We start from the raw sequence: 27,523 nt of genomic DNA on the forward strand, positions 1-27,523 counted from the left end.
TCATGAAAGTGGCCCCCGGGCAAAGCAAGTTGAGTATCCCTGCCTTACACAATCAGAAAGAAACTTACCTTCTAACAGTATAACTGTTACTTTACAATCTCTTACGCAATCAGAAAGAATCTTACTTTCTAACAGTATAACTGACAATCTCTTACACAATCAGAAAGAATCTTACTTTCTAACAGTATAACTGTTACTTTAAAATCCCTTACACAATCAGAAAGAATCTCCAATAGTGCAAAGTGCATACAGGTAGAGTGAATCCGGAGCATGTTTAGCTGGGACCTGTATAACAACACTGCTAAGCTTGGAGTCTTGAATGTCACTGGTGTATCTGTGCAGGTGAGAACTTCATTAAGTGTGGTATGTGGACCCAGGAGGAAGGCAGAAATTAAGACAACATATCTCCTTTAACCCCCTCACTACTTCATCCCTCTCTAGTGTACCTTCTGCCATTTAATTAGCTCTGCACTCCACTCGTACAATGTAGGAACCTATTAGTGCAAGCTGTCAGACTGCAGCACACACACACACACACACGCATGCATGCACACGCACACACACACACACACGCGCGCACACACACACACACACACACACACGCGCACGCACACGCACACACACACGCACACGTTGGTCTGTCTGTCCACAGCGGGGCTCGTTGGTGGGCATGGTGCCCGTGCATCCAGCCCCCTTGCTGCCAAGGCCTGGATGCATCTGAGTCTATAGAGCGCTCAGCCTCAACAGGCTGTTCCAGTGCACTAGGTCCACATCTGGGTATTAACGCCACAATGAATAGGCCAAATGATTTAGGATGACGCTTTTGATTCATTCATTGTCTCATTATAGATCGTCAAAACTTCATTTCAGCTAGAAACAAGGTAATTTACGCATTACGGAAGGCAAAAGCACATTCTTTATAAATACAATTGTGAGCGCCAAAGATAACTAAAAGAAAATATGGCAGGAGATGAACAAACTATCTGGCTGACAGATAAAGACCTAGAACTAAGGTTCCAGAATCAATTAGTCAAAAATCCTGCCACCCTGACAGCTGAATTTAATTATTTCTTTATAAATTCAGTTAAAGGAATGACACTACTCTTCACCACATCGCATTCCACTGTGCCTAGCTCAGGTAGGCACACCTACCTCAGGTAGGCACAGTCAGGCACTCAGCCTGTCTTCAATATAAATGAAGTAACTGAAACAGAAGTTGCAAAAATGATTTGTTCTCTTAACAAATCTCAAGCAGAGGATGACAAACGTTCTAAAAACTCATACAGAGTCTCTGACCTGCCCTACTACACACCTGGTAAACCTATCCATAAAACATTCTGTTGTCCCGGCTGCGTGGAAGGTGAGCATGGTTTCCCGAATTTTTTTAATCTCGGAGTAAATCAGATGTTAAGAACTACGGACCAATAAGCATCCTCCCCGTAATCTCCAAAATAATAGAAAAATTGGCGGTTAAGCAACTAATTGAACATCTCAACAACAGCCCCACCGCGCTGCATCCAATGCAGTTTGGCTTCCACACTCACCACTCCACAGAGTCGGCTATAAGTATGTTTATTGAGAAAGCAAAGTGTCTTCTGGATAAAAATGGTTGTGTTGGAGCTGTCTTCCTTGATCTTAAAAGGGCCTATATATATCTATATATATATATAGATATATATATATATCTATATATATATATATGTTTGTACAATTCCATGCCCTGAACATTTGCAGAATTTGAGCTGTTGTATATATATATATATATATATATATATATATATATATATATATATATATATATATATATATATATATATATTTCCTGGTGGAAAACTTAAAGCAAGGCTTTGCCGATTTTCAACCCGCTTTGCATTTTATATATATATTAGGGCTGGCACGGATCACGGATAATCCGTGACCCGTACGGATCAGCCCCCACGGTTCGGAACGCGGTTCGGAACGTCAATGGTCCGCGGACCCCCCCCCCCCCCCCCCTTTCGTTTCATTTAACGTTTAACGTTAGTGTATGAGAACGCCCAGCGCAGCCAGACACAGACAGGCATAATCATGGCAAGCACAAGTGAGCTTCCTCATCCCTTGTCGCTGCTGTAAAGTATGTCTGAAGGCTGTGGCTAGTGGCTACTAAAGACAGCGTCACACAAACTTATTTCAACACCTCTGAAAAAGCACAGGAATGCGATCAGCGTGCTGCGGGCTGCACAAGTCAGATAAGAGAGCCACAACACACACACACACACACACACACACACACACACGCGCGCACACGTTTCACAAACACATTATCACCGGACGGTGAAATGTTGCCTTAGGACACATAACAACAAAACAACACGTGGGGCCACTGAGTAGCTTAACGTAGCATCAACGTTATATTTCCAGACTGACCTGCGGTCTGGTCTGTAGGTCTGTACCCGTGTCATGTGGCTGGTGCAAGCAACAGCTACGAAGTTAGGCATAGCAGTGCCACCTAAAACAGGAAGTTGGGTCGTTCTGCCTTCAGAGTAAAAGCTACATTGTGTCACTTATGACAAAAAAATATTTTTTGAGCTGTGCAGGGCAACAAATGGTTAGAGAATTATAATAGTATTAAAAAAATCTAATCGAAAATCAAATTTTGAGAGAAAAAATCTGATATATATATTTGTTTGCTGATCCGAAAAATCCGTGATCCGTGGCTCAAAATCCGTCACGCGATCCGATCCGTGGGTTTTCTGATCCGTGCCAGCCCTAATATATATATATATATATATATATATATATATATATATATATATATATATATATATATATATATATATATATATATATATATAACCAGGTCACCAGGCTCATTTTGAGAGCCGCAATTCAAGGACTAAACCTATTCACACGTTACTTATCTTCCACAAACCGCTGTTGTTTCGTTTCAGTAGGCTTCTGTTAGCCATTGAAAGCAGTAACTGGGAAAGCTGCCACTTGAAGGGGCCATCCAGCTTGTGCAGGCTTTGAGAGACTTGGAGGCGGATGGAGGAGATGACCTTGGCTGTTTAAAGAGAAGCTGGCAGGATGGAGAGTACTTTCAAAAGACTCGCCTCCTCTTACTTTCTCTCTCTCTGTTTTCCTTTGCTCAGCGACTTGCTAATAGTAGCTCGCAGAACCACAACTCCAATCACTAGTAAAGGCTGTTTACAGCAGCTTCTTCTGCTGTTCCAATATCAACCCCTCAGTCCAAAGTCTTTCATGTTGTGTGTAATCTCTCGAGACAGACTTTCCACTTCCATCGAAAATCTGTCGGCACGCTCCGTGAAAAGCTGTGTAATGGGACATTCACACCAAAAGCGATTTTGGAGCTCCCAGCACCTTTCTGCAATTCATTCTCTATGTAAGGACGCGCTAAACGTGCTCCTCTTTCAAGGAACGCACCTGGCGTTTAAACGCTGGTGGCGTCTCGTTTTTTTGGCGGAGCGCTCTGGGCGTTTTAAAGCTGAAAAAGTTGAACATTTGGAGGAAAAGCGCGCTGCTCGTCTTTTTACTCCTCCTACATTTTCTCCTCCCAGAGGGATCCTCAACCTCCTCTGCTGCCAGAATTGGCAATAATCTGGCTTTCATGTTGACAGTGAACAACATCAAACAGACAAAAGCTGGCTACCGTCCGTGTGGTCGTTGTGTTCTGATCTGTACTGCGCAGGGAAAAACAAAACGAAGCACAAAAAAAACGCTCTGTGCGCTGTGTTTTGTGCACAATGGAAGCGCTCTCAACATGATTTTCATAGCGTTCTGACTGAAAAAAAGCACTTTGGGTGTGAACGCCGCCTAAGGCTGCGCTTTACCCGATCAAAATGAAGTGAACATGACCGGTGTGTAGTCAAAACTTACCATTATCAGCATGTAGCAAGTTGCTACTTGCTACTAGCAACGAGCTAGAGTTGTTATTGTTGTTTCATAGCGACGGAGGGATTTGAGAGCGGCACGCAGAGGGAGGGGAAAGGAAATCCATAAATGGTCAGAGACGGTCGTTTGGAGCCAATGGCAGAGCTTGCAGGGAGCGGAAAGGGATTTTCTTCTGCTGCCGGCGGAGCCTCTTGAGTTCAGTTTAAACAGACATGAAAGAAGCCTGCCCCCAGAGGTTAGAGAGAAAATATATATTTTTTTAGTTTAACCGATGGGTTCCCAGATTGTGTTGTGTGTGATATTTTGTCACAATGGAGAAGCCATTATTTTCTCTGGGATGTCAGCGGCCATGCAGAGTCATTTTCTTTGGTATTAATATGAAATGTTAAAATTCGGGCAGAGGGCAAATGTCTGAGGAAAGGCTTGTGCCTGAAACGTTACTTGCTCATCTGTCCAGCACCTAGTTTTCATTCCGTGTGTGTGTGTGTTTGTGTGTGTGTGTGTGTGTGTGTGTGTGTGTGTGTGTGTGTGTGTGTGTGTGTGTGTGTTTTTACCGTTTTGCAAATGTTGCAGGGCAGAAATGATCCAGACAGAAAGCTGCTTGAACAGGAGGGTTACGCAGGCAGATAGCAGACTATTTGGTACACCTACCAAAAAAAAACGTTAAAAAACACTGCAGAAGTGACGAGAGCGGTGTACACGTGTTGCGATCATCAGACAGGTCAACATCTTTCAGGAGGGAAGTTGGAAGTGAACCAGAAGAAGCCCATCAGGATAAAGCTGTCAAGTGAAGCCAGCCAAGTAACCTGCGGTTTGAACAGAGTCTTGGTGAGAGGCAGGGAGCCCAAAACAGGCTGTGTCACTTGTAAAGCACTCAGAGTTCACTCAAGAGCTACTGCGCTGAAACAATGTGGCTATAATGTGCCCACTCATGCAGAGCTACAATCCAATTACACCTCATTATTGATCTGCAAATTAGTGGCCAGGTGGTCTGAGGGGACCCTCCCCCGCCCCCCAAAAATAAAAATAAATAAATCTTCTCCTTAGTCCACACATCAACAAGAAAGGCTTATGATTGGACGGGCTTTATGACTCTTGCATCCAATTGGTGGAGGCAGGAAAAAAACATTGAGGCTGTGAGCTTTCTTTTTATGACCTTGTGCACCCAGGCAGGCAGCTGAGTGAGAGAGAGCGCCCACTCCCTCTAAACAATACAGTCATAAAGAGAGGTAAGACAATCCCTCTGCGTGACCCCTCTGCCCCTGACAGCCCATAAGAGGAGGGGCTTCTCCCCCTGACAGCCCATAAGAGGGGGGACTTCTCCCCCTGACAGCCCATAAGAGGGGGGGCTTCTTCCCCTGACAGCCCATAAGAGGGGGGACTTCTCCCCCTGACAGCCCATAAGAGGAGGGGCTTCTCCCCCTGACAGCCCATAAGAGGGGGGACTTCTCCCCCTGACAGCCCATAAGAGGGGGGACTTCTCCCCCTGACAGCCCATAAGAGGAGGGGCTTCTCCCCCTGACAGCCCATAAGAGGGGGGACTTCTCCCCCTGACAGGCCATAAGAGGAGGGGCTTCTCCCCCTGACAGCCCATAAGAGGGGGGACTTCTCCCCCTGACAGCCCATAAGAGGAGGGGCTTCTCCCCCTGACAGCCCATAAGAGGGGGGCTTCTCCCCCTGACAGCCCATAAGAGGAGGGGCTTCTTCCCCTGACAGCCCATAAGAGGGGGGGCTTCTTCCCCTGACAGCCCATAAGAGGAGGGGCTTCTCCCCCTGACAGCCCATAAGAGGAGGGGCTTCTCCCCCTGACAGCCCATAAGAGGAGGGGCTTCTCCCCCTGACAGCCCATAAGAGGAGGGGCTTCTCCCCCTGACAGCCCATAAGAGGGGGGGGCTTCTCCCCCTGACAGCCCATAAGAGGAGGGGCTTCTTCCCCTGACAGCCCATAAGAGGAGGGGCTTCTCCCCCTGACAGCCCATAAGAGGGGGGGCTTCTCCCCCTGACAGCCCATAAGAGGGGGGGCTTCTCCCCCTGACAGCCCATAAGAGGGGGAGCTTCTCCCCCTGACAGCCCATAAGAGGAGGGGCTTCTCCACCTGACAGCCCATAAGAGGAGGGGCTTCTCCACCTGACAGCCCATAAGAGGAGGGGCTTCTCCCCCTGACAGCCCATAAGAGGAGGGGCTTCTCCTCCTGACAAACCATAAGAGGAGGGGCTTCTCCCCCTGACAGCCCATAAGAGGAGGGGCTTCTCCTCCTGACAAACCATAAGAGGGGGGGAAGAGAGGGCAAGGAGAGGGAGGGATTCAGCCCGGATGACGAAAGTGACACATTGATGAAACATGGCAGCTTCATCGCACGCTGCATCTGGTTGTCTGCTGAATTCTCCATTCACACCAGAGGCAGAGGACAGTCTCTCATATAAAACAACCAGAGGCAGAGGACAGCCTCTCATATAAAACAACCAGAGGCAGAGGACAGCCTCTCATATAAAACAACCAGAGGCAGAGGACAGCCTCTCATATAAAACAACCAGAGGCAGAGGACAGCCTCTCATATAAAACAACCAGAGGCAGAGGACAGCCTCTCATATAAAACAACCAGAGGCAGAGGACAGCCTCTCATATAAAACAACCAGAGGCAGAGGACAGCCTCTCATATAAAACAACCAGAGGCAGAGGACAGCCTCTCATATACAACAACCAGAGGCAGAGGACAGCCTCTCATATAAAACAACCAGAGGCAGAGGACAGCCTCTCATATAAAACAACCAGAGGCAGAGGACAGCCTCTCATATAAAACAACCAGAGGCAGAGGACAGCCTCTCATATAAAACAACCAGAGGCAGAGGACAGCCCCTCATATAAAACAACCAGAGGCAGAGGACAGCCTCTCATATAAAACAACCAGAGGCAGAGGACAGCCCCTCATATAAAACAACCAGAGGCAGAGGACAGCCTCTCATATAAAACAACCAGAGGCAGAGGACAGCCCCTCATATAAAACAACCAGAGGCAGAGGACAGCCTCTCATATAAAACAACCAGAGGCAGAGGACAGCCCCTCATATAAAACAACCAGAGGCAGAGGACAGCCTCTCATATAAAACAACCAGAGGCAGAGGACAGCCTCTCATATAAAACAACCAGAGGCAGAGGACAGCCCCTCATATAAAACAACCAGAGGCAGAGGACAGCCTCTCATATAAAACAACCAGAGGCAGAGGACAGCCCCTCATATAAAACAACCAGAGGCAGAGGACAGCCTCTCATATAAAACAACCAGAGGCAGAGGACAGCCTCTCATATAAAACAACCAGAGGCAGAGGACAGCCCCTCATATAAAACAACCAGAGGCAGAGGACAGCCTCTCATATAAAACAACCAGAGGCAGAGGACAGCCCCTCATATAAAACAACCAGAGGCAGAGGACAGCCTCTCATATAAAACAACCAGAGGCAGAGGACAGCCTCTCATATAAAACAACCAGAGGCAGAGGACAGCCTCTCATATAAAACAACCAGAGGCAGAGGACAGCCTCTCATATAAAACAACCAGAGGCAGAGGACAGCCCCTCATATAAAACAACCAGAGGCAGAGGACAGCCCCTCATATAAAACAACCAGAGGCAGAGGACAGCCTCTCATATAAAACAACCAGAGGCAGAGGACAGCCCCTCATATAAAACAACCAGAGGCAGAGGACAGCCTCTCATATAAAACAATCAGAGGCAGAGGACAGCCTCTCATATAAAACAACCAGAGGCAGAGGACAGCCTCTCATATAAAACAACCAGAGGCAGAGGACAGCCTCTCATATAAAACAACCAGAGGCAGAGGACAGCCCCTCATATAAAACAACCAGAGGCAGAGGACAGCCTCTCATATAAAACAACCAGAGGCAGAGGACAGCCTCTCATATAAAACAACCAGAGGCAGAGGACAGCCTCTCATATAAAACAACCAGAGGCAGAGGACAGCCTCTCATATAAAACACCCAGAGGCAGAGGACACATCAACATTGGGCTGGTGTTCCGAATGGCTGCTGTGAAAATAGTCTACTACATCATCCCCATTTGAGCAAGGAGTGTCATTTTGTTTCTTTGTAAGCTTGAAAGACAGCAAGTTTTGTGTCAGTCGCATGTCGGGTGTAGCAGTTACAATTTACCCACGCTCTTATCAATGCAATCAGTGTCATTTTTCATCCAAATCAGACCTTCGAGATCATGTTTGATTCCCCCCGATCCATAGTCCACTCCACACCCCCGTCTCATGGCATGGGGGGAATACTATTGGATGGACAGCAGCACACTGTGAATGATAACGAGGGTCCCGCAGGCCCTGTGGTTGGCCCTGCTCTCTCTATGAGGCCGTGTCATTACTGTGATAGTGAAGAGCCTGCCTGTGCTGAGCATCAGGCCTGATCCAAGCCCTGTGCTGAGCATCAGGCCTGATCCAAGCCCTGTGCTGAGCATCAAGCCTGATCCAAGCCCTGTGCTGAGCATCAAGCCTGATCCAAGCCCTGTGCTGAGCATCAAGCCTGATCCAAGCCCTGTGCTGAGCATCAAGCCTGATCCAAGCCCTGTGCTGAGCATCAAGCCTGATCCAAGCCCTGTGCTGAGCATCAGGCCTGATCCAAGCCCTGTGCTGAGCATCAGGCCTGATCCAAGCCCTGTGCTGAGCATCAAGCCTGATCCAAGCCCTGTGCTGAGCATCAGGCCTGATCCAAGCCCTGTGCTGAGCATCAGGCCTGATCCAAGCCCTGTGCTGATGAAGCTGATGCTGCTGAATACAGAGTCCAGGAGCAAGGGGACACACGTTGTGGCTGCAGTTGTAGTGGCCAGACGAGAAGACTAATACAGGGCTGCATGTCTGATGAATACTATGAGCATGGCCCACACAGTACAATCATGTGAAGATGACATTCCTCCACACCACAAAGTATTGTGCAACAATGTTAAAATACAGCCAGTAAAGGGTTAACTAATGCAGGCAGAACCAACCTGTGGGTATGTGAAATAGAGTCCTCGATAGGCTCTGAGAGCGAGTTTACAAATGAGCCGCGATCTGATTGGACTAAACCCAGCAAGCTTGTCTGAGCTGGAGATACTGTTTAACAGTCTTTCCCTCTCTAAATACCTTCAACTCTGTTTATTTAACATGGCATCATGAAGACAATGATTGTTCAAACAAACCTGTGTTGTCGTCTCGCTACTTTGTTCAGTCTGTTGGCGTTTCTCCTCGCTAACATTAGCCGCTGCTAGCAGTAGCCATATGGCTACTGGGTGTAGCTTTAACTGGTTATGCATACGCTGATACTGTTGTGGTACTTTAGGGTAACATTAGCCTTAAATATATATTGCAGCTGAGGGTTTTATCTGCTCTGGTAAAGTATTTCCACACTGTTGACTGTGTGGAAATACTAGCAGCATGGGGACGTACAGGCATGTTTCTCTCTGCCTCTTGCCTATTTGTTCCTGCACCGTGCTAAAAGCTAGGAGTACACCGATCGATCGGCAAGCAATCTGTATCGGCCGATTTTGACCTCAAATATGCGATCGGCAATTTTTTTATTAAAAAAATAAATAAAAAATAAATAAAAATAAAGCCCTATCACTAATCAGACTTTCCAACGATATAAAATACAATGCCAATTGGTATTATTAAAGGGGAGAAATAATCGACCTAAAATAACGTTTCCAAACTTTCTTTGAGGAGTTTATATATCGGTCGATGATCGGTTGGGCAGATATTTCCCATAGGCGATCGGCAATCGGTGGCAAAAAACGTGATCGGTGCACCCCTACTAAAAGCACAGATGAACCATTCGTCTACAACAGTGTTCTCAGACGGTTTTGGGCTTCAGTACCCCCCCTTTCCCTGATTTCTGAATCCAAGCACCCCCTTTACCTGATTTCTGAATCCAAGCACCCCCTTTACCCGACTACAACATTTTGCTTAGAAAACTGTCAGAGAAAACTAGCATAATGATGCAATGAATGAATGATAATCCACCTTTTGAGGAGTATAACATTACAAAATGAGAAATGGAGGGAAAGAGTTGAAATAAGTGTCTTCTGAACAGATTTATTTTAACATTTCATTCATTTTCATGATTTATTCTTACATTTTTACATTTTCCCCTTTTCTCAAGATCCCCCTGTAGTACCTCCAGTTTGGGAACCACTGATCTACAACAACATAGTGTCGACTAGTGGTTTTGATAGTTGACTATTCTGTGAAACCCCTAACTACTACTACTACTAGTAGTAGTAGTAGTAGTAGTAGTGGAATGACTAGTAGTAGTAGTAGTGGTAGTAGTACTAGTAATAGCGGTGGTGGTGGTGGTGGGGGTGGTGGAATGACTAGTGGTAGTAGTAGTGGTAGTAGTAGTAATAGTAGTGGGGGTGGTGGAATGACTAGTGGTAGTAGTAGTGGTAGTAGTAGTAATAGTAGTGGGGGTGGTGGAATGACTAGTGGTAGTAGTAGTGGTAGTAGTAGTAATAGTAGTGGGGGTGGTGGAATGACTAGTGGTAGTAGTAGTGGTAGTAGTAGTAATAGTAGTGGGGGTGGTGGAATGACTAGTGGTAGTAGTAGTGGTAGTAGTAGTAATAGTAGTGGGGGTGGTGGAATGACTAGTGGTAGTAGTAGTGGTAGTAGTAGTAATAGTAGTGGGGGTGGTGGAATGACTAGTGGTAGTAGTGGCACTAAAGCGTGATGTTAGTGTACAGTGTTGAGTGGTACCTGAGAGGCAGGCAGCTCTGCAGCTCTCCTGCTGAAGGAGTGCACTCCGGTCTGGAGGTTGATGGGGGACGTCTGCAGCGACTCCGAGCTTGCCGCCTTTTGTCCGTTAATGTGTGCGGTCACCATGGAAACGGGAGCCTTCGCGGGCACCACAGAGATGGCGATGCTCTGGCTGGGAGGCTTGATGAGTGACAGCGGCTTGGTGGTCCCTACAGGACAACTTCTTACTGCCAGCTTCTGTCACACACAGAGAGACACAAACACCACTGTTAGACACACACATTTGTTGACCCCCCACTCCAAGATATTTCATTCCATTTGTACACAGGGCAGCAGGGTTGAGCGGAGTACTCGGATGAAACAAGTATCCGCTACAGATAATGTACTTTTTACGAGTACGAGTATCATCCGAGTACAATGTGTCAATATCCGTACTTGTGATTAGAGCTGGGCATCGTTTACAAAATGATGATACCAGTACCGATACCAGTACCAATACCAGTACCCTTAGACTGATACTGATACAAATAGAGCACTTCATTCGATAACTTTTTTTCAGGCATACTTTGAATGTTTTGGTGGCATGGCGGCATGCTGAACTGCCAACAACAACTAACTTAAGCCACACCCACTTTCAGTCTAAAACCCGCCCACTTTTGATTTTAGTCACACCCCCTCCGAGTACAGATACGGATACAGATAATGGTGTACTCACTCATCCCTACAGGGCATGATGAAGTTCTATTTATACTGTGTAGAAAACAGGCACTGTGCAAATACATGTATAGAGACAACACCCTCTCACTACTACTCCCACCACCACCACTACTACTACGTGTACTACTGCTACTACAGTACTAGTCTCACTAACATTACTAATACTACTACCACCATCACTGCTCCAACTATGAGTACTACTACTAGTCTCTGATGTGCTAAAGATCCTGATAAGCTAAAGTGCCTGATCGCTAAAGTCATTAGTGATTGGTGCACCCAGAATTTCAGGGGAACCAATCTCTGGCCTGTATTCTGACATCAGTTTTGAGATAGAAGTTTCCCAGACCCAGAGAGAGATCTGCAGCATGCAGTAACATAGTGTATCAGTGATAAGAACTCTCATGGGTCTGGCATTGAGACTATACTACTACCAATACTAACACTACTATTGTTACTATTACTACTACAACTGATGTCAGCTTCAATCAAAGCAAAAGCACTGTTAGAGATAATACAAGACAGAGATACCGACATGTGTTGACACAGGACTTTAACTCAAAGCTATTTCATTCTATTTGTACATAGTTGAGTTCTATTTTTTACACTAAGGAAAATAAAACAGCAAATAAACAGAGACAACAACAGCCTATCTTCATTTAAAACGGCGGAAAATGTAATGTAATATATGGAGGAGAACATTTTAGCAGCAGTCTTAATTCTTACCTACTTACAGTATTAGTATGTACTAAAATAGTTTCAGACAGCAGCAACACACATCCTCGGTGACTAGATAATGAAGGGCTTCACGTACTTCTGCATCCGCCTTGACTTGGAGCCTTGCCGGCGGCAGCTAGTCATATATACAGTATATATATATATATATATATATATATATACACACACACACATATATATATATATATATATATATATATATATATATATATATTAGGGATGTAGGTACTACCGGTACTACCCCCGAACCGCGGTACTATTGCTGTAGAACAGGTTCTATACTAAGATTTAAAAAGACCCGGTACTTTTCCGACCGCTGCTATGACTGATAATGGTCAATATGAGCCTGTCTCTTTAAGAAATGCGCTGGAGTGAGTGACGTCATATCCACATGTCAAGCGGTGAGGAAAAGAGTTTGAGGAAAAAAAGCAGCTGAGCACTGAGCAGACCCGCGCACATTAAAAGCAAACTAGCAAAGTAGGCTATGGCTAAACACAAAGCCTCTCCCAGCCCAGTTAGTAGCAGCAGCTGTGCCCTTTCACAGTTTACATCTAACGTTATGTAGGCTACTTTCACGCATACTTCAGTCAGGGTTATCGACAGTCCATATTATTGCCTCTGCACGTTTCCCGACGCTACAGTGAGAAAATGCGCTCGTTAACTAACGTTAACTAACGTTACAGCGGACTCCGCTGTACTAACGTTACAGCGGACTCCGCTGTACTAACAGCGGACTCCGCAGTAACGTTAGTTAACGAGCGCTCACTGTAGCGTCGGGAAACGTGCAGAGGCAATAATATGGACTGTCGATAACCCTGACTGAAGTATGCGTGAAAGTAGCCTACATAACGTTAGATGTAAACTGTGAGTAATACTGCCTGAATGCCCCACCCATGACAAGAAGTGCTAAACTGGAAGTTGAGATTACTGAGTATAAACAATTTAGAGACATCAGCCCTGCAGAGGATCCCCTGGCATGGTGGAAGCAACACCAGACAGACCTGCCCATCTTAGCTCAGTTTGCTAGACAATATCTCTGTATTCCAGCATCAAGCTGTGCATCTGAACGTGTTTTCAGTACTTCTGGGAATATCTGCAGTCCAACAAGATCTAGACTGACCGAGGAACATGTTGACACCCTCGTTTTCTTGGCTAGGAACCTGAAGAAGACATTGGGATGGGAGGGACTGAGTGAGTAAACTGAGAGTCAGCCAAACAGTGAGTCTGTCTACCACCCATAGGAGAACTAGGGTTTAGACTGAGTAGGCTGGGGGACAGAATGGGAATATGAAGCCATGCTGCTTGTTGAAGAAAAAAAGATTTGAGTTTCTGCTGCTATAGTGTTTTATTATATTATTATTTATTTTATTTATTTTACTTATTCCCATTTCCCACTGTTCAAAAGATTTGTGTTATGTTACTGAGTGTGTACTTATTTGACAAGTAAAAGTTAGACAGAATTTAAATGCCACCAATTATTTATTTATTGTTGTTATTGGTGTTTCTCTGAGTTTTTGCTGCTATAGGCTAGTGTTTTATGGTCATTTTATTTTCACTGGCATTACTTTATTTTACTTACCGGTATTCTCACTGCTCAAAAGGTTTGTTTTGTTCAGCATTTAAATGCCACACCAATTTATTGGTGTAATTGTTCCCAAACTCTTAAAATAAAGCCAAATCTTGACATTGGACAGTTTCACTTTTTTTTTTACAAAAAGTATCGAAAAGTATCGAAAGTATCGAAATACAAATTGGTACCGGCACCGAAACAGAAATTTAGTACCGCTACAACCCTAATATATATACACACACACACATATATATATATATATACTCGCATGTCAGCTTGACGAGGGGTCGCAGGGGAGTCCCCAGCAAAATGAGTAAATTGTGTGATTTCACTAGGATTTCAATGACTAGAAGTTGGCCCAAGGAGAGAATTAGAGATGCTGCGATCTGATCATGTGATCGGATATCGGCGCGATATCAGCCAAAAAACATGGATCGGATCGGATCGGATTCCAGCGAAAATGACCGATCCAAGGCTCCGATATAAGCACAAAGCACTCCATTCCATGACTCCGCTCCAGGATTTCTATCCAGCATGCAGCAGCAGCAGCAGCAGCACACAGAGGCCGCGTTGAGCCTAGGATGGCCAGGGCCAAAACGTCAGACACACCCGTCCTTAACCTATGTGCGATTCGAAATCACGCGTCCGCACCTATGGTCCGCACCAACCCAAGGAGGCGCAGCTAGCGAAACATGGCCGCCTCCACTGTGGCTGTTGACAGTTTCAAATTATAATAAAACAACCACTATTGCGATTTGCAATACATGTCCCGCAAGGTTTCTGAGATTAGGGGAAAGTCTGAGCTGGCGTTACGCTAAACCAACGTGGGGAGGAGGCAGCGGATTTGTTTGGCGTTAACGTTAGCTGTTGTGATGGGGGCTAACGTTAGCTAGCTGGTTGTGGCTACCTATAGCAAGCAGCGCTCCACAAGCTTATTGTGACCAAAATCCCCGCATTTAAAGCACTTCATACTCCCAGAGCTGGCGTAAACCATAGAGAACCTCATGCATTACTCAAAATGAAACGTCCAGGGTTTGTGTCTCCGGTCTCCAAAAGCAACTAACGTTAACGTTACATGCAAGCTAACGTAGCTAGCTGCAGGGCTGTCATGATCTATCAGGAAAACGAATGCGCACATACAGTATGTTGCCGTCATGCCAATAAGAGTCTAAATGTAATTTTTTATGTTTTATCTGCAGACTAAGCAGCTAGGCTTTCGGTTCTATAAAAGCCATTATTTTTTGTATTGACTATTGAGTGATACACTTTACTAAAAAAAAATATTATATCACAATAGTGATGTCAGATTTGCTTAGGTCAGAGCTATGGAATATTAAATCCATCTTTGCTCACAACATTTGCCCTTTCTTTCTTCTTTTTTACCCCAGGTGTGCATAAAATACAGGTTAAGAACTTATGGAAAAGTCATGGAAATCCATTGGTCAAAATGTGTATGAACCCTGAAGGGTTAAATTGAGCATTTATGAGAGATTTCAAAAATATCGAGATATATATCGTGTATCGCGATATAGCCGAAAAACAACGCGATATTCTTTAGAGGCCATATCGCCCAGCCCTAATTTGATTGTTATGTTTTAGTTTTACATCAAATGAATTAGATGAACTAAATCGTTTACATACTATATTACCAAAGCACACACATACATACCTAACCCTAAAAATGTTTGTTGCCTGCTAGCTATCAGACAGAATAGAGAGACTTAAATATGTGTTGTATCGGTATCGGATCGAAATCGGTATCGAATCGGGTATCGAAATTTGATCGGAATCGGATCGGTTTTGAGCTAAAATATCGAAATCGGATCGGAATTGAAAAATCTCGATCGCAGCATCTCTAGAGAGAATGTAGTGCATATACTTATTATGCATATATTTAAGCAATATATCACGAGAGCAAGTGTGTTGTGGTGAATATATCCCCCTGATCAGTTGTTATCCCACGAGGCCGCAGGCCGAGTGGGATAACAACTGAGCAGGGGGATATATTCCACAACACACGCTGCTCGAGTGCTATATTGCTTTTATAAAAGGGTTCCAAGTATAATAATATAATAATAATAACACTATAAGTCCGACTGGCATGGTATTCTGAGAGTCAGTTGAAACACTACTGTAAGGCGGGACCTCTAGCAAGAAGATAGACGTGCGGGTGATTTGATTGGATCGTTCTGGAGACTGAAGTCGACATTGGCCAATCCTGGCGCTTGCCTGGACTTTTTACAAAGCCCGACACCAGAGCCGTATGCCCACACCAAGTAACGTTACGTCTTATTTAGAAATGCGGGGTTAAGAGTGAGGGCGCGCGAGAGAGTGGTTAAGACATTAGCCCGCGTCTATTCTTGTACAAAACATCATTTTCTGCGAAGTATTAGTAAAGTTATAAGCGAAGATCGATTCACAAGGATCTGAAAAGCTGTCTCCGCCATTTTGTTTTTGAGGTACTTTTAGTAAGAGAGTTGCGCCATCATGCGTCCATAATGACTCATTGTAAGGACTAGTGACCTTCCATACAGCAGATCAGGAGAAAGCTGTTTGGCTCGAGCGCAGCGCTGCCTTTTAGTAAGAGAGTTGCCATGGCAACCAATAACCCATGGCCATGGGTTATTGAACTCGGTTACTGGAATTATACAATGGCTGTGAACCAATCAGATTGCTTGATTTGAGAGAGCCATTTTATAAATACTTGTAACTCTCTCCTGTTATCTCCCCACCCATCTGTATTATATTATACTCGCGCTATTTGCGTCAGCTGCGTCGAGTCACATTTTCGAGGAGCTGCACATCGGCGCACCTCTCGGTGCATTCGGTGAGGGGTGCGCCGCGGAAGAATGTCAAGGCCTTGATTTCCCACTGCTGCTAATACTGTGACAACACTTTCAGACAGCAGCACACTATGACTAACATCTCAGCTACTGCTAAAACACTGTTAAGACAGTCTCTACTGCTACAGTCATACTCAACTACCACTACTACTACAAATACTACAAATAAATAATCATCTGACAACCTTTAATGAAGATATCCTTCTATTTAAATACATTGCTCTATTGTTCTAAAAGACATAATGTATATCAAACTGGAAGACACTGGCAAAAACAAAGCAACATAAATAGCCTATCTTCATTTGAAAGCTAATGTGAACAGAAAACGATCCAATTTAATATGTGGAGGAAAACATTGGCAGCGGTTCAGTTCAATAGTTGAAAGTGGGCTAGGTCCACACAGTGCCAGACACTACTGCTCCAGCTGTCCTACACACACACACACACACACACACACACACACACACACACACACACACACCTCTCTCTCAGCCCCACCCCCACCCCTCTGCTTGGAGGAGAGCAGAGATAAGTACATGTGGCTTCTCCTCCACTCACCCTCCTCACACAAGTCAAAGAAGAGGCACTCTAAATATTTGATACTCCATCTCACTGGCCCTTCTTCCTTCTGTGGAGGACAGTGGGTGGGGGCGGGGCCAGGGAGGGTGCTGCTCTTACTCTGGTTAGTGCATCCTTCAGCTGAAAGCATTCTCAGACAGTGTGTCCTTGTGTGTTGAAATTAGCCTTTAACTCTGTCACACAAGTAGCAGGCACACACTGATAAACCACATCAGATGCCAGGGGAACAGTACTGATATAGACGTGGAGGGGGGAAACAGTACTGTACGTGATATAGACGTGGGGGGGGCACCTCAAACTAAACATATTCTCTACTACAGGATTGTTTATTTTTGCCATTTCCCTATCTGAACGTTGTACTTTTACTTGATGTAAAACTCGGGGAAAAAAGTTTTCCAATTACCACGGAAGTGACTTTGAAGAATTATCCAAGCGAACTGATTACGTTTGCAGTTGCTTTTAATCCCCCCTTCTTTTTCTGATGAGAATCTGAGCAGAGTAGCAAAGCCCATCTTGCATCCACACGCACGTACGTACGTACATACGCACGTACGTGTGCACACACACACACACACACGCACGCACGCACACACACACACACACACACACACACACACACACACACACACACACACACACACACACGCACACACACACACGCACACACACACACACACCTCCCATAGCTCAGTAAACTCAGTGTTATCCAGAGAGCTGTAGCCTCATTCTGATGCCAAACAGAAAGGACTGTGAAGGGAAGTGAAGAGAGGAGGAGCCAAACAGAAAGGACTGTGAAGGGAAGTGAAGAGAGGAGGAGCCAAACAGAAAGGACTGTGAAGGGAAGTGAAGAGAGGAGGAGCCAAACAGAAAGGACTGTGAAGGGAAGTGAAGAGAGGAGGAGCCAAACAGAAAGGACTGTGAAAGGAAGTGAAGAGAGGAGGAGCCAAACAGAAAGGACTGTGAAAGGAAGTGAAGAGAGGAGGAGCCAAACAGAGGATGGCAACGGTTAACCGTTAACCAGTTAACTGTTGAGAACGTCTCTGACCGGTTAAGCATGTCAGTTAAACGGTTAATTTGCATGTTAATTTGCATACAACAGTGTTGGCAATGTGTGTTTTTCCCCCTCCTTTGTGGGAAGCAATGTTAATGTACAGTAAGTACATTAACACATGGCAGAAAGGTTAAGTACGATCAATCTTACAGTTTAGTTTGAAAGAAAATGACATAAATAATATATACATGGCATGTTTAGTTATGTCTGCATCTGCCAGTGGGCCATCATAAAGAGTAGGCATGATAATGTGTTAATTCCACTACAGGAGAGACTTGATGTTCTCTGAAATTAGGTGTGAAAAATTGCGAGCATAATACCAGTACTAAACTCTACCACATAATACCAGTACTAAACTCTACCACATAATACCAGTACTAAACTCTACCACATAATACCAGTACTAAACTCTACCACATAATACCAGTACTAAACTCTACCACATAATACCAGTACTAAACTCTACCACATAATACCAGTACTAAACTCTACCACATAATACCAGTACTAAACTCTACCACATAATACCAGTACTAAACTCTACCACATAATACCAGTACTAAACTCTACCACATAATACCAGTACTAAACTCTACCACATAATACCAGTACTAAACTCTACCACATAATACCAGTACTAAACTCTACCACATAATACCAGTACTAAACTCTACCACATAATACCAGTACTAAACTCTACCACATAATACCAGTACTAAACTCTACCACATAATACCAGTACTAAACTCTACCACATAATACCAGTACTAAACTCTACCACATAATACCAGTACTAAACTCTACCACATAATACCAGTACTAAACTCTACCACATAATACCAGTACTAAACTCTACCACATAATACCAGTACTAAACTCTACCACATAATACCAGTATCACCATCTGGAATCGGCCAAAAGAGGTGGAAAACATTGTCTTATCTGACATCGGTAAAATAATCTAATATCGCACATATCCTAGGGTGTGTGTGTGTGTGTGTGTGTGTGTGTGTGTGTGTGTGTGTGTGTGTGTGTGTATCCTTCTCACCATCCATACTGTTTCTCCCCTCTTCAGAGCAGGGGGGGGGGGGGGGGGTTGTTTGCAGAGGTAGGTGGAGTTTCCGTGGAAACTAAATTCTTGCTTTGTGTCTAAATCCACTCTAATCAGCATGTCGAACAAGAAGGCCGGGGGCTTGTTTCAGAAGCACCCCGGGGTGCACCCTCCTGTTTCACTCTCTCCCCTCTTTTCATCTCACTCCTCTCTCTCTCTCACTGGGGTGCACTCTATTCTGCTCACTCCTCCTCTCTCTCTCACTGGGGTCACTCTATTCTGCTCACTCCTCCTCTCTCTCTCACTGGGGTGCACTCTATTCTGCTCACTCCTCTCTCTCTCTCACTGGGGTGCACTCTATTCTGCTCACTCCTCCTCTCTCTCACTGGGGTGCACTCTATTCTGCTCACTCCTCTCTCTCTCTCACTGGGGTGCACTCTATTCTGCTCACTCCTCTCTCTCTCTCTCTCTCTCGCACTGGGGTGCACTCTATTCTGCTCACTCCTCTCTCTCTCTCTCACTGGGGTGCACTCTATTCTGCTCACTCCTCTCTCTCTCTCTCACTGGGGTGCACTCTATTCTGCTCACTCCTCCTCTCTCTCTCACTGGGGTGCACTCTATTCTGCTCACTCCTCTCTCTCTCTCACTGGGGTGCACTCTATTCTGCTCACTCCTCCTCTCTCTCTCTCACACTGGGGTGCACTCTATTCTGCTCACTCCTCCTCTCTCTCTCTCTCTCTCTCTCTCTCTCTCTCACTGGGGTGCACTCTATTCTGCTCACTCCTCTCTCTCTCACTGGGGTGCACTCTATTCTGCTCACTCCTCTCTCTCTCTCACACTGGGGTGCACTCTATTCTGCTCACTCCTCCTCTCTCTCTCACTGGGGTGCACTCTATTCTGCTCACTCCTCCTCTCTCTCTCTCTCACACTGGGGTGCACTCTATTCTGCTCACTCCTCTATCTCTCACTGGGGTGCACTCTATTCTGCTCACTCCTCTCTCTCTCACTGGGGTGCACTCTATTCTGCTCACTCCTCTCTCTCTCTCTCTCTCTCACTGGGGTATACTCTATTCTGCTCACTCCTCTCTCTCTCTCTCTCACTGGGGTGCACTCTATTCTGCTCACTCCTCTCTCTCTCTCACACTGGGGTGCACTCTATTCTGCTCACTCCTCTCTCTCTCTCACACTGGGGTGCACTCTATTCTGCTCACTCCTCTCTCTCTCTCACACTGGGGTGCACTCTATTCTGCTCACTCCTCTCTCTCTCACACTGGGGTGCACTCTATTCTGCTCACTCCTCTCTCTCTCTCACTGGGGTGCACTCTATTCTGCTCACTCCTCTCTCTCTCTCACACTGGGGTGCACTCTATTCTGCTCACTCCTCTCTCTCTCTCACACTGGGGTGCACTCTATTCTGCTCACTCCTCTCTCTCTCTCACTGGGGAGCACTCTATTCTGCTCACTCCTCTCTCTCTCTCACACTGGGGTGCACTCTATTCTGCTCACTCCTCTCTCTCTCTCACTGGGGAGCACTCTATTCTGCTCACTCCTCTCTCTCTCTCACACTGGGGTGCACTCTATTCTGCTCACTCCTCCTCTCTCACTGGGGTGCACTCTATTCTGCTCACTCCTCCTCCTCTCTCTCACACTGGGGTGCACTCTATTCTGCTCACTCCTCCTCTCTCTCACACTGGGGTGCACTCTATTCTGCTCACTCCTCCTCTCTCTCTCACACTGGGGTGCACTCTATTCTGCTCACTCCTCCTCTCTCTCTCACTGGGGTGCACTCTATTCTGCTCACTCCTCTCTCTCTCACACTGGGGTGCACTCTATTCTGCTCACTCCTCTCTCTCTCTCTCTCACACTGGGGTGCACTCTATTCTGCTCACTCCTCCTCTCTCTCTCACTGGGGTGCACTCTATTCTGCTCACTCCTCTCTCTCTCACACTTGGGTGCACTCTATTCTGCTCACTCCTCCTCTCTCTCTCTCTCTCACTGGGGTGCACTCTATTCTGCTCACTCCTCCTCTCTCTCTCACTGGGGTGCACTCTATTCTGCTCACTCCTCTCTCTCTCTCTCTCTCTCACTGGGGTGCACTCTATTCTGCTCACTCCTCCTCTCTCTCTCACTGGGGTGCACTCTATTCTGCTCACTCCTCTCTCTCTCTCTCTCTCACTGGGGTGCACTCTATTCTGCTCACTCCTCTCTCTCTCTCTCACTGGGGTGCACTCTATTCTGCTCACTCCTCTCTCTCTCTCTCTCACTGGGGTGCACTCTATTCTGCTCACTCCTCCTCCTCTCTCTCTCACTGGGGTGCACTCTATTCTGCTCACTCCTCTCTCTCTCTCACTGGGGTGCACTCTATTCTGCTCACTCCTCCTCCTCTCTCTCTCACTGGGGTGCACTCTATTCTGCTCACTCCTCTCTCTCTCTCTCTCTCACTGGGGTGCACTCTATTCTGCTCACTCCTCTCTCTCTCTCTCTCTCACTGGGGTGCACTCTATTCTGCTCACTCCTCTCTCTCTCTCTCACTGGGGTGCACTCTATTCTGCTCACTCCTCTCTCTCTCTCTCTCACTGGGGTGCACTCTATTCTGCTCACTCCTCCTCCTCTCTCTCTCACTGGGGTGCACTCTATTCTGCTCACTCCTCCTCTCTCTCACACTGGGGTGCACTCTATTCTGCTCACTCCTCCTCTCTCTCTCACTGGGGTGCACTCTATTCTGCTCACTGCTCCTCCTCTCTCTCTCACTGGGGTGCACTCTATTCTGCTCACTCCTCCTCTCTCTCTCACTGGGGTGCACTCTATTCTGCTCACTCCTCCTCCTCTCTCTCACACTGGGGTGCACTCTATTCTGCTCACTCCTCTCTCTCTCACACTGGGGTGCACTCTATTCTGCTCACTCCTCCTCCTCTCTCACTGGGGTGCACTCTATTCTGCTCACTCCTCCTCCTCTCTCTCTCACTGGGGTGCACTCTATTCTGCTCACTCCTCCTCTCTCTCTCTCACTGGGGTGCACTCTATTCTGCTCACTCCTCCTCTCTCTCTCACTGGGGAGCACTCTATTCTGCTCACTCCTCCTCTCTCTCTCACTGGGGTGCACTCTATTCTGCTCACTCCTCCTCTCTCTCTCACTGGGGTGCACTCTATTCTGCTCACTCCTCCTCCTCGCTCTCTCACTGGGGAGCACTCTATTCTGCTCACTCCTCCTCTCTCTCTCACTGGGGTGCACTCTATTCTGCTCACTCCTCTCTCTCTCTCTCTCTCACTGGGGTGCACTCTATTCTGCTCACTCCTCTCTCTCTCTCTCTCACTGGGGTGCACTCTATTCTGCTCACTCCTCCTCTCTCTCTCACTGGGGTGCACTCTATTCTGCTCACTCCTCTCTCTCTCTCTCTCACACTGGGGTGCACTCTATTCTGCTCACTCCTCCTCTCTCTCTCACTGGGGTGCACTCTATTCTGCTCACTCCTCCTCCTCTCTCTCTCACTGGGGTGCACTCTATTCTGCTCACTCCTCTCTCTCTCTCTCTCACTGGGGTGCACTCTATTCTGCTCACTCCTCTCTCTCTCTCTCTCACTGGGGTGCACTCTATTCTGCTCACTCCTCCTCTCTCTCTCACTGGGGTGCACTCTATTCTGCTCACTCCTCTCTCTCTCTCTCTCTCACTGGGGTGCACTCTATTCTGCTCACTCCTCCTCCTCTCTCTCTCACTGGGGTGCACTCTATTCTGCTCACTCCTCCTCTCTCTCTCTCTCACTGGGGTGCACTCTATTCTGCTCACTCCTCCTCCTCTCTCTCTCACTGGAGTGCACTCTATTCTGCTCACTCCTCCTCCTCTCTCTCTCACTGGGGTGCACTCTATTCTGCTCACTCCTCCTCCTCTCTCTCTCACTGGGGTGCACTCTATTCTGCTCACTCCTCTCTCTCTCTCTCTCTCACTGGGGTCACTCTATTCTGCTCACTCCTCCTCTCTCTCTCACTGGGGTGCACTCTATTCTGCTCACTCCTCTCTCTCTCTCTCTCACACTGGGGTCACTCTATTCTGCTCACTCCTCCTCTCTCTCTCTCTCACTGGGGTCACTCTATTCTGCTCACTCCTCCTCCTCTGTCTCTGGTATGAGCCGGCTCCTCCAGTGACAGTGACAGAGACCGTGCCATTCTGTGTGAACATAACAGAGCCAAGCCAAATGTGTTTTATGCCTGCTCTACCTCTTTCTCACCAGAGCCTTTATGAGTCTTATTATTGCTATTTTAAATGAATTTTTGCCCTATCAGCGCAACACAGTCCCAAACAGCTCTTTAACTTGTATTTGTCTGCGTTTATGTCTGTTTACTGTGTGTTTTAGTCTGTTTTTACGATGCTCTAAACCTGATTGCCTTCGTGGATTAATACAGTTGAATTGAATTGAATTGTTCGTTCCCAGTTGCTGCATCCCCCCCCCTCCCTCTCTGGATAATTTTAAGGACGATTACCTGAAACACGAGAGCAGTTCTGGACCATTTTACTCTGACAGATGAAATGTCCACGACTGCTAGTGTCTAGCAAGCAGTGCTTATACAAGATGTGCACAAAACCGGCTCAGATGTGATTTCCACTCTAGGAGACTGCTGACTGTTTGAGAAGTCAATGAGCCTGGATTCACAGGCAGGCTTTGGAGGAGGCCAAGTGAGAAGGGGGGGGGCGGGTTAGTCCATCATAACTAATTGGTCAAATGATTTCCCAGTCGAGGCTCTGAAAGCGTACAGTATGAAATCCCCTCAGTCCAGAAAGACCCCTTGTATTTTCCCAGTGTGAACGGGGGGACTTCTATTCGCATGTTGTTATTTATTAGCTGCAGCCTGCAATGAGTGTGTTTGGGGTGCCATTGTTTCAGGGGATCAATGTAGCCCACAGGCCGTCGAGCCGGGGCACCTCTGATTGTCTCAAAGGTCACTCATTGAAAAGCTCTGTGTGTTGAGAGGAGAGACTCAGCCCTCCTGCAGAGGCACAGAGAAGAAGAAGAGGAGAGACTCAGCCCTCCTGCAGAGGCACAGAGAAGAAGAGGAGAGACTCAGCCCTCCAGCAGAGGCACAGAGAAGAAGAAGAGGAGAGACTCAGCCCTCCTGCAGAGGCACAGAGAAGAAGAGAAGAAGAGGAGAGACTCAGCCCTCCTGCAGAGGCACAGAGAAGAAGAAGAGGAGAGACTCAGCCCTCCTGCAGAGGCACAGAGAAGAGAGAAGAGGAGAGACTCAGCCCTCCTGCAGAGGCACAGAGAAGAGAGAAGAGGAGAAGAAGAAGAGGAGAGACTCAGCCCTCCTGCAGAGGCACAGAGAAGAAGAAGAGGAGAGACTCAGCCCTCCTGCAGAGGCACAGAGAAGAAGAAGAGGAGAAGAAGAAGAGGAGAGACTCAGCCCTCCTGCAGAGGCACAGAGAAGAAGAAGAGGAGAGACTCAGCCCTCCTGCAGAGGCACAGAGAAGAAGAAGAGGAGAGACTCAGCCCTCCTGCAGAGGCACAGAGAAGAAGAAGAGGAGAGACTCAGCCCTCCTGCAGAGGCACAGAGAAGAAGAAGAGGAGAGACTCAGCCCTCCTGCAGAGGCACAGAGAAGAGAGAAGAGGAGAAGAAGAAGAGGAGAGACTCAGCCCTCCTGCAGAGGCACAGAGAAGAAGAAGAAGAGAGTGAAGGAAGGGACAATAGACAACACAGGCTACCAGAAAGACACATTCAACACATTTCAAGACAAATTGGAGGGAAAATATCTTCATCTAATTATGTGTTTTGCTACTCTCTATGGCCAACTGTTTTAACATAATACTGCTTCAACTTAAAGCCAGTTCATGTTTGTTTTTTGTTTTTTTACATTTTGCTGTACCAAACACTCTTTCCCGGATCCTCTGGCTCACAGGAAGTGATGCTTTTTTACGTGTCCAGTTTGTTTGAGAGAGTGTGTGTGTGTGTGTGTGTGTGTGTGTGTGTGTGTGTGTGTGTGTGTGTGTAGGTTCTTTCACACACAGATCGCGGCAAAAAAGCAGTTTAGGAGTCCCGCAAAGCCCGCAGCCTCGCCACAGAAATTGCTTTCACACAGAGCCAAGCAGCACGGCCACATTCCCGTGCTGCAGTGTACTTTCAGGTGAAATCCCCTGCTCCCGGATTGAAAGGTGAGCACCACTCGCATGGTGGGCGGACTCGCCTTAATATCAAAACGCATGCATCTTCTCCTCAGACCAACTCGCCACAGACAGCTATAGCCCTCTGAAGCTTATTATTATATCCGTTAATTTTACCTACTAATGTCAACATCGTTTGAGCATAAAGCCTAACCGCACGGAGCATTCCTCCTGGCGTCCCTGCAGTCATGATTGTATAGGCTACTTTTTTTACTTTCACTCGTGCACTTTCTTGCTACATGAGGTGATTTCCCCTGTAATTGTTTTATGAATGAGCTGACCATTCGCACCTTTTCCGGCTCGCTGCGACAACGCTTTCAAATGGAGGCGGGTTGCCAGGCAACCCGGCGCTGTTACTACCTACCGTGGCGGGACAAAAGGCGTAAAACAATTATCCACCAACGCGCGTTCACGACTTTCACATCGGAGGCGCGAATCCTATTTTCCGTGCATTTTTCGGCTTTCAAGGCCGGTGTGAAAGAGCCTTGTGTGTGTGTGTGGGGGGGGGGGGGGGGGGGAGGGGCCGGGGGGTGCAGATGTTGCTGCACACTAACACCTGCAGGCTGCAGCCAGGACTCAGTGTTTATGCCAGACAGACTTTTAATTACATTTTTCAATGGAGACTACATCAGAGAAAGCAATTCTCCACTCCATGAAAAACCTTCAACACATTAGTGGTGACGAGAGAGTAAATGACTATATATACGGTATATATATATATATATATATATATACCGGTATATATATATATATATACCGGTATATATATATATATATATATATATATATATATATATATATATATATATATATAATGGACAGGCAAACTTATGACACAATGATATGGGCTTTCCAACAGATCAGTTAGAAGTGTTATCTCTACATTTATAAATTGCCCATCTTAAAAATCCACCTCTTATCAAGTGTTCTTTCCTCCATCATAGATGGTTGCTTAATCATTTAAATGGTTGGCAATTGACTGACAACATACATTACTGGTGTTATTTTATTTTAATTTTCTCAGTGTCATTTCTAGAATTGATTGACAATGTAATGTTAAATAGTCTTTAACAAAGTTATGTGTTTATATTAAGTCCCTCTATTAAGAAAGCAACCTTCTGAGTAGCTTTGCATAGTTATATAAGTGCACAATCCACATAGAAAATGTCTATTTTCAATCTAGCTCAAAAATTCATTAGATTCACTAATGCGGGATGTCGCAGCATCACGCAAGGAGCATTAGCGACAGTAGCACCCAGCAGCTCCTTGATGGAAACAGTAGAAACGTAGTAGTGTCTATATTACATCAACACTCAGCCACAAGGAAAAGGTTTCAAGGCTTGTTACTGCATGAAGAAAAGCTGATATTCTGTCTACTGTTCCCTGGGCCATCTCGGCTTCGTTCGGGAAGCTAGTAAGCTAACGTGGCTAACGTAGTCTGGGTCTGTGAACGTCAATAGAGTGCCAAAATCACCCCCTCTCCCTGTCCATGGGATTTGATCCGCCATTGACTTTTCCATAGACTTTGCGTAAAATGCTTATAAAAATTGTTTTACTTGGTCAAACCAAGCGATTCAACTATACTTAGAATCAGGGGAGACCATACAACATTTGACTCGCATATTTTTAATTTTGAAATTTTTAAAAATGTTTACGGGTGGGGAATTTCCACATAGTCGAGTCCATCAGCCCTGTCCCTGGCAGCCTAATGTCCACCACATCTTCAAGTCATCCTGGGGAGTCACAATTGGATGATCCATTCCTCGTCACCACACACACCTTCAGAATGAGATTCCATCCTTATGGAAAGCACAGGTCCATTGCTGTAACATGTGACGCAGTGTGCTGCGCTTCCAAAAGCCCTCTGGACCGTTTCCCTTCTGGGTCAGAGGCACCCAAATAAACCCAAAAGATTACCAAGGGATGGAGGTGCCTGTGTTTGGTGGCAGGCCTCTGTCCCTCATGCCCCCATTGCCAACCTGTGAGCGAAGGGCCAGGCAGGCTCCCCCCTGTGCCCTGTTGATAAGCACCCAGCTGCTGCACTCCTGCCAGGGCTTCATGTGGAAGAGACCAATCAACACTGTGACACACTGTGGCACACTGACACACAGTGTGTCAGTGTGCACACTGTGACACATTGTGACACACTGTGGCACACTGTGACACACTGTGGCACACTGTGACACACTGTGACACACT

General features: G+C 46.3%; 1 protein-coding gene across 1 annotated transcript in view; it reads right to left on the bottom strand.

The window, feature by feature from the left end:
* Positions 1 to 27,523, bottom strand: part of phf21b (PHD finger protein 21B) — a gene marked incomplete at both ends in the record, with an annotated part of 234,119 nt that overhangs the window by 76,987 nt on the left and 129,609 nt on the right. The window contains one exon of the mRNA XM_083661323.1: positions 10,630 to 10,866. Within this exon, the coding sequence (XP_083517449.1) occupies positions 10,630 to 10,866 (237 nt within the window). The remainder of the gene's footprint in view (positions 1 to 10,629; positions 10,867 to 27,523) is intronic.

The sequence above is a fragment of the Poromitra crassiceps genome (genome assembly GCF_964638095.1).
Source record: "Poromitra crassiceps genome assembly, chromosome: 2".
NCBI lineage: Eukaryota > Metazoa > Chordata > Actinopteri > Beryciformes > Melamphaidae > Poromitra > Poromitra crassiceps.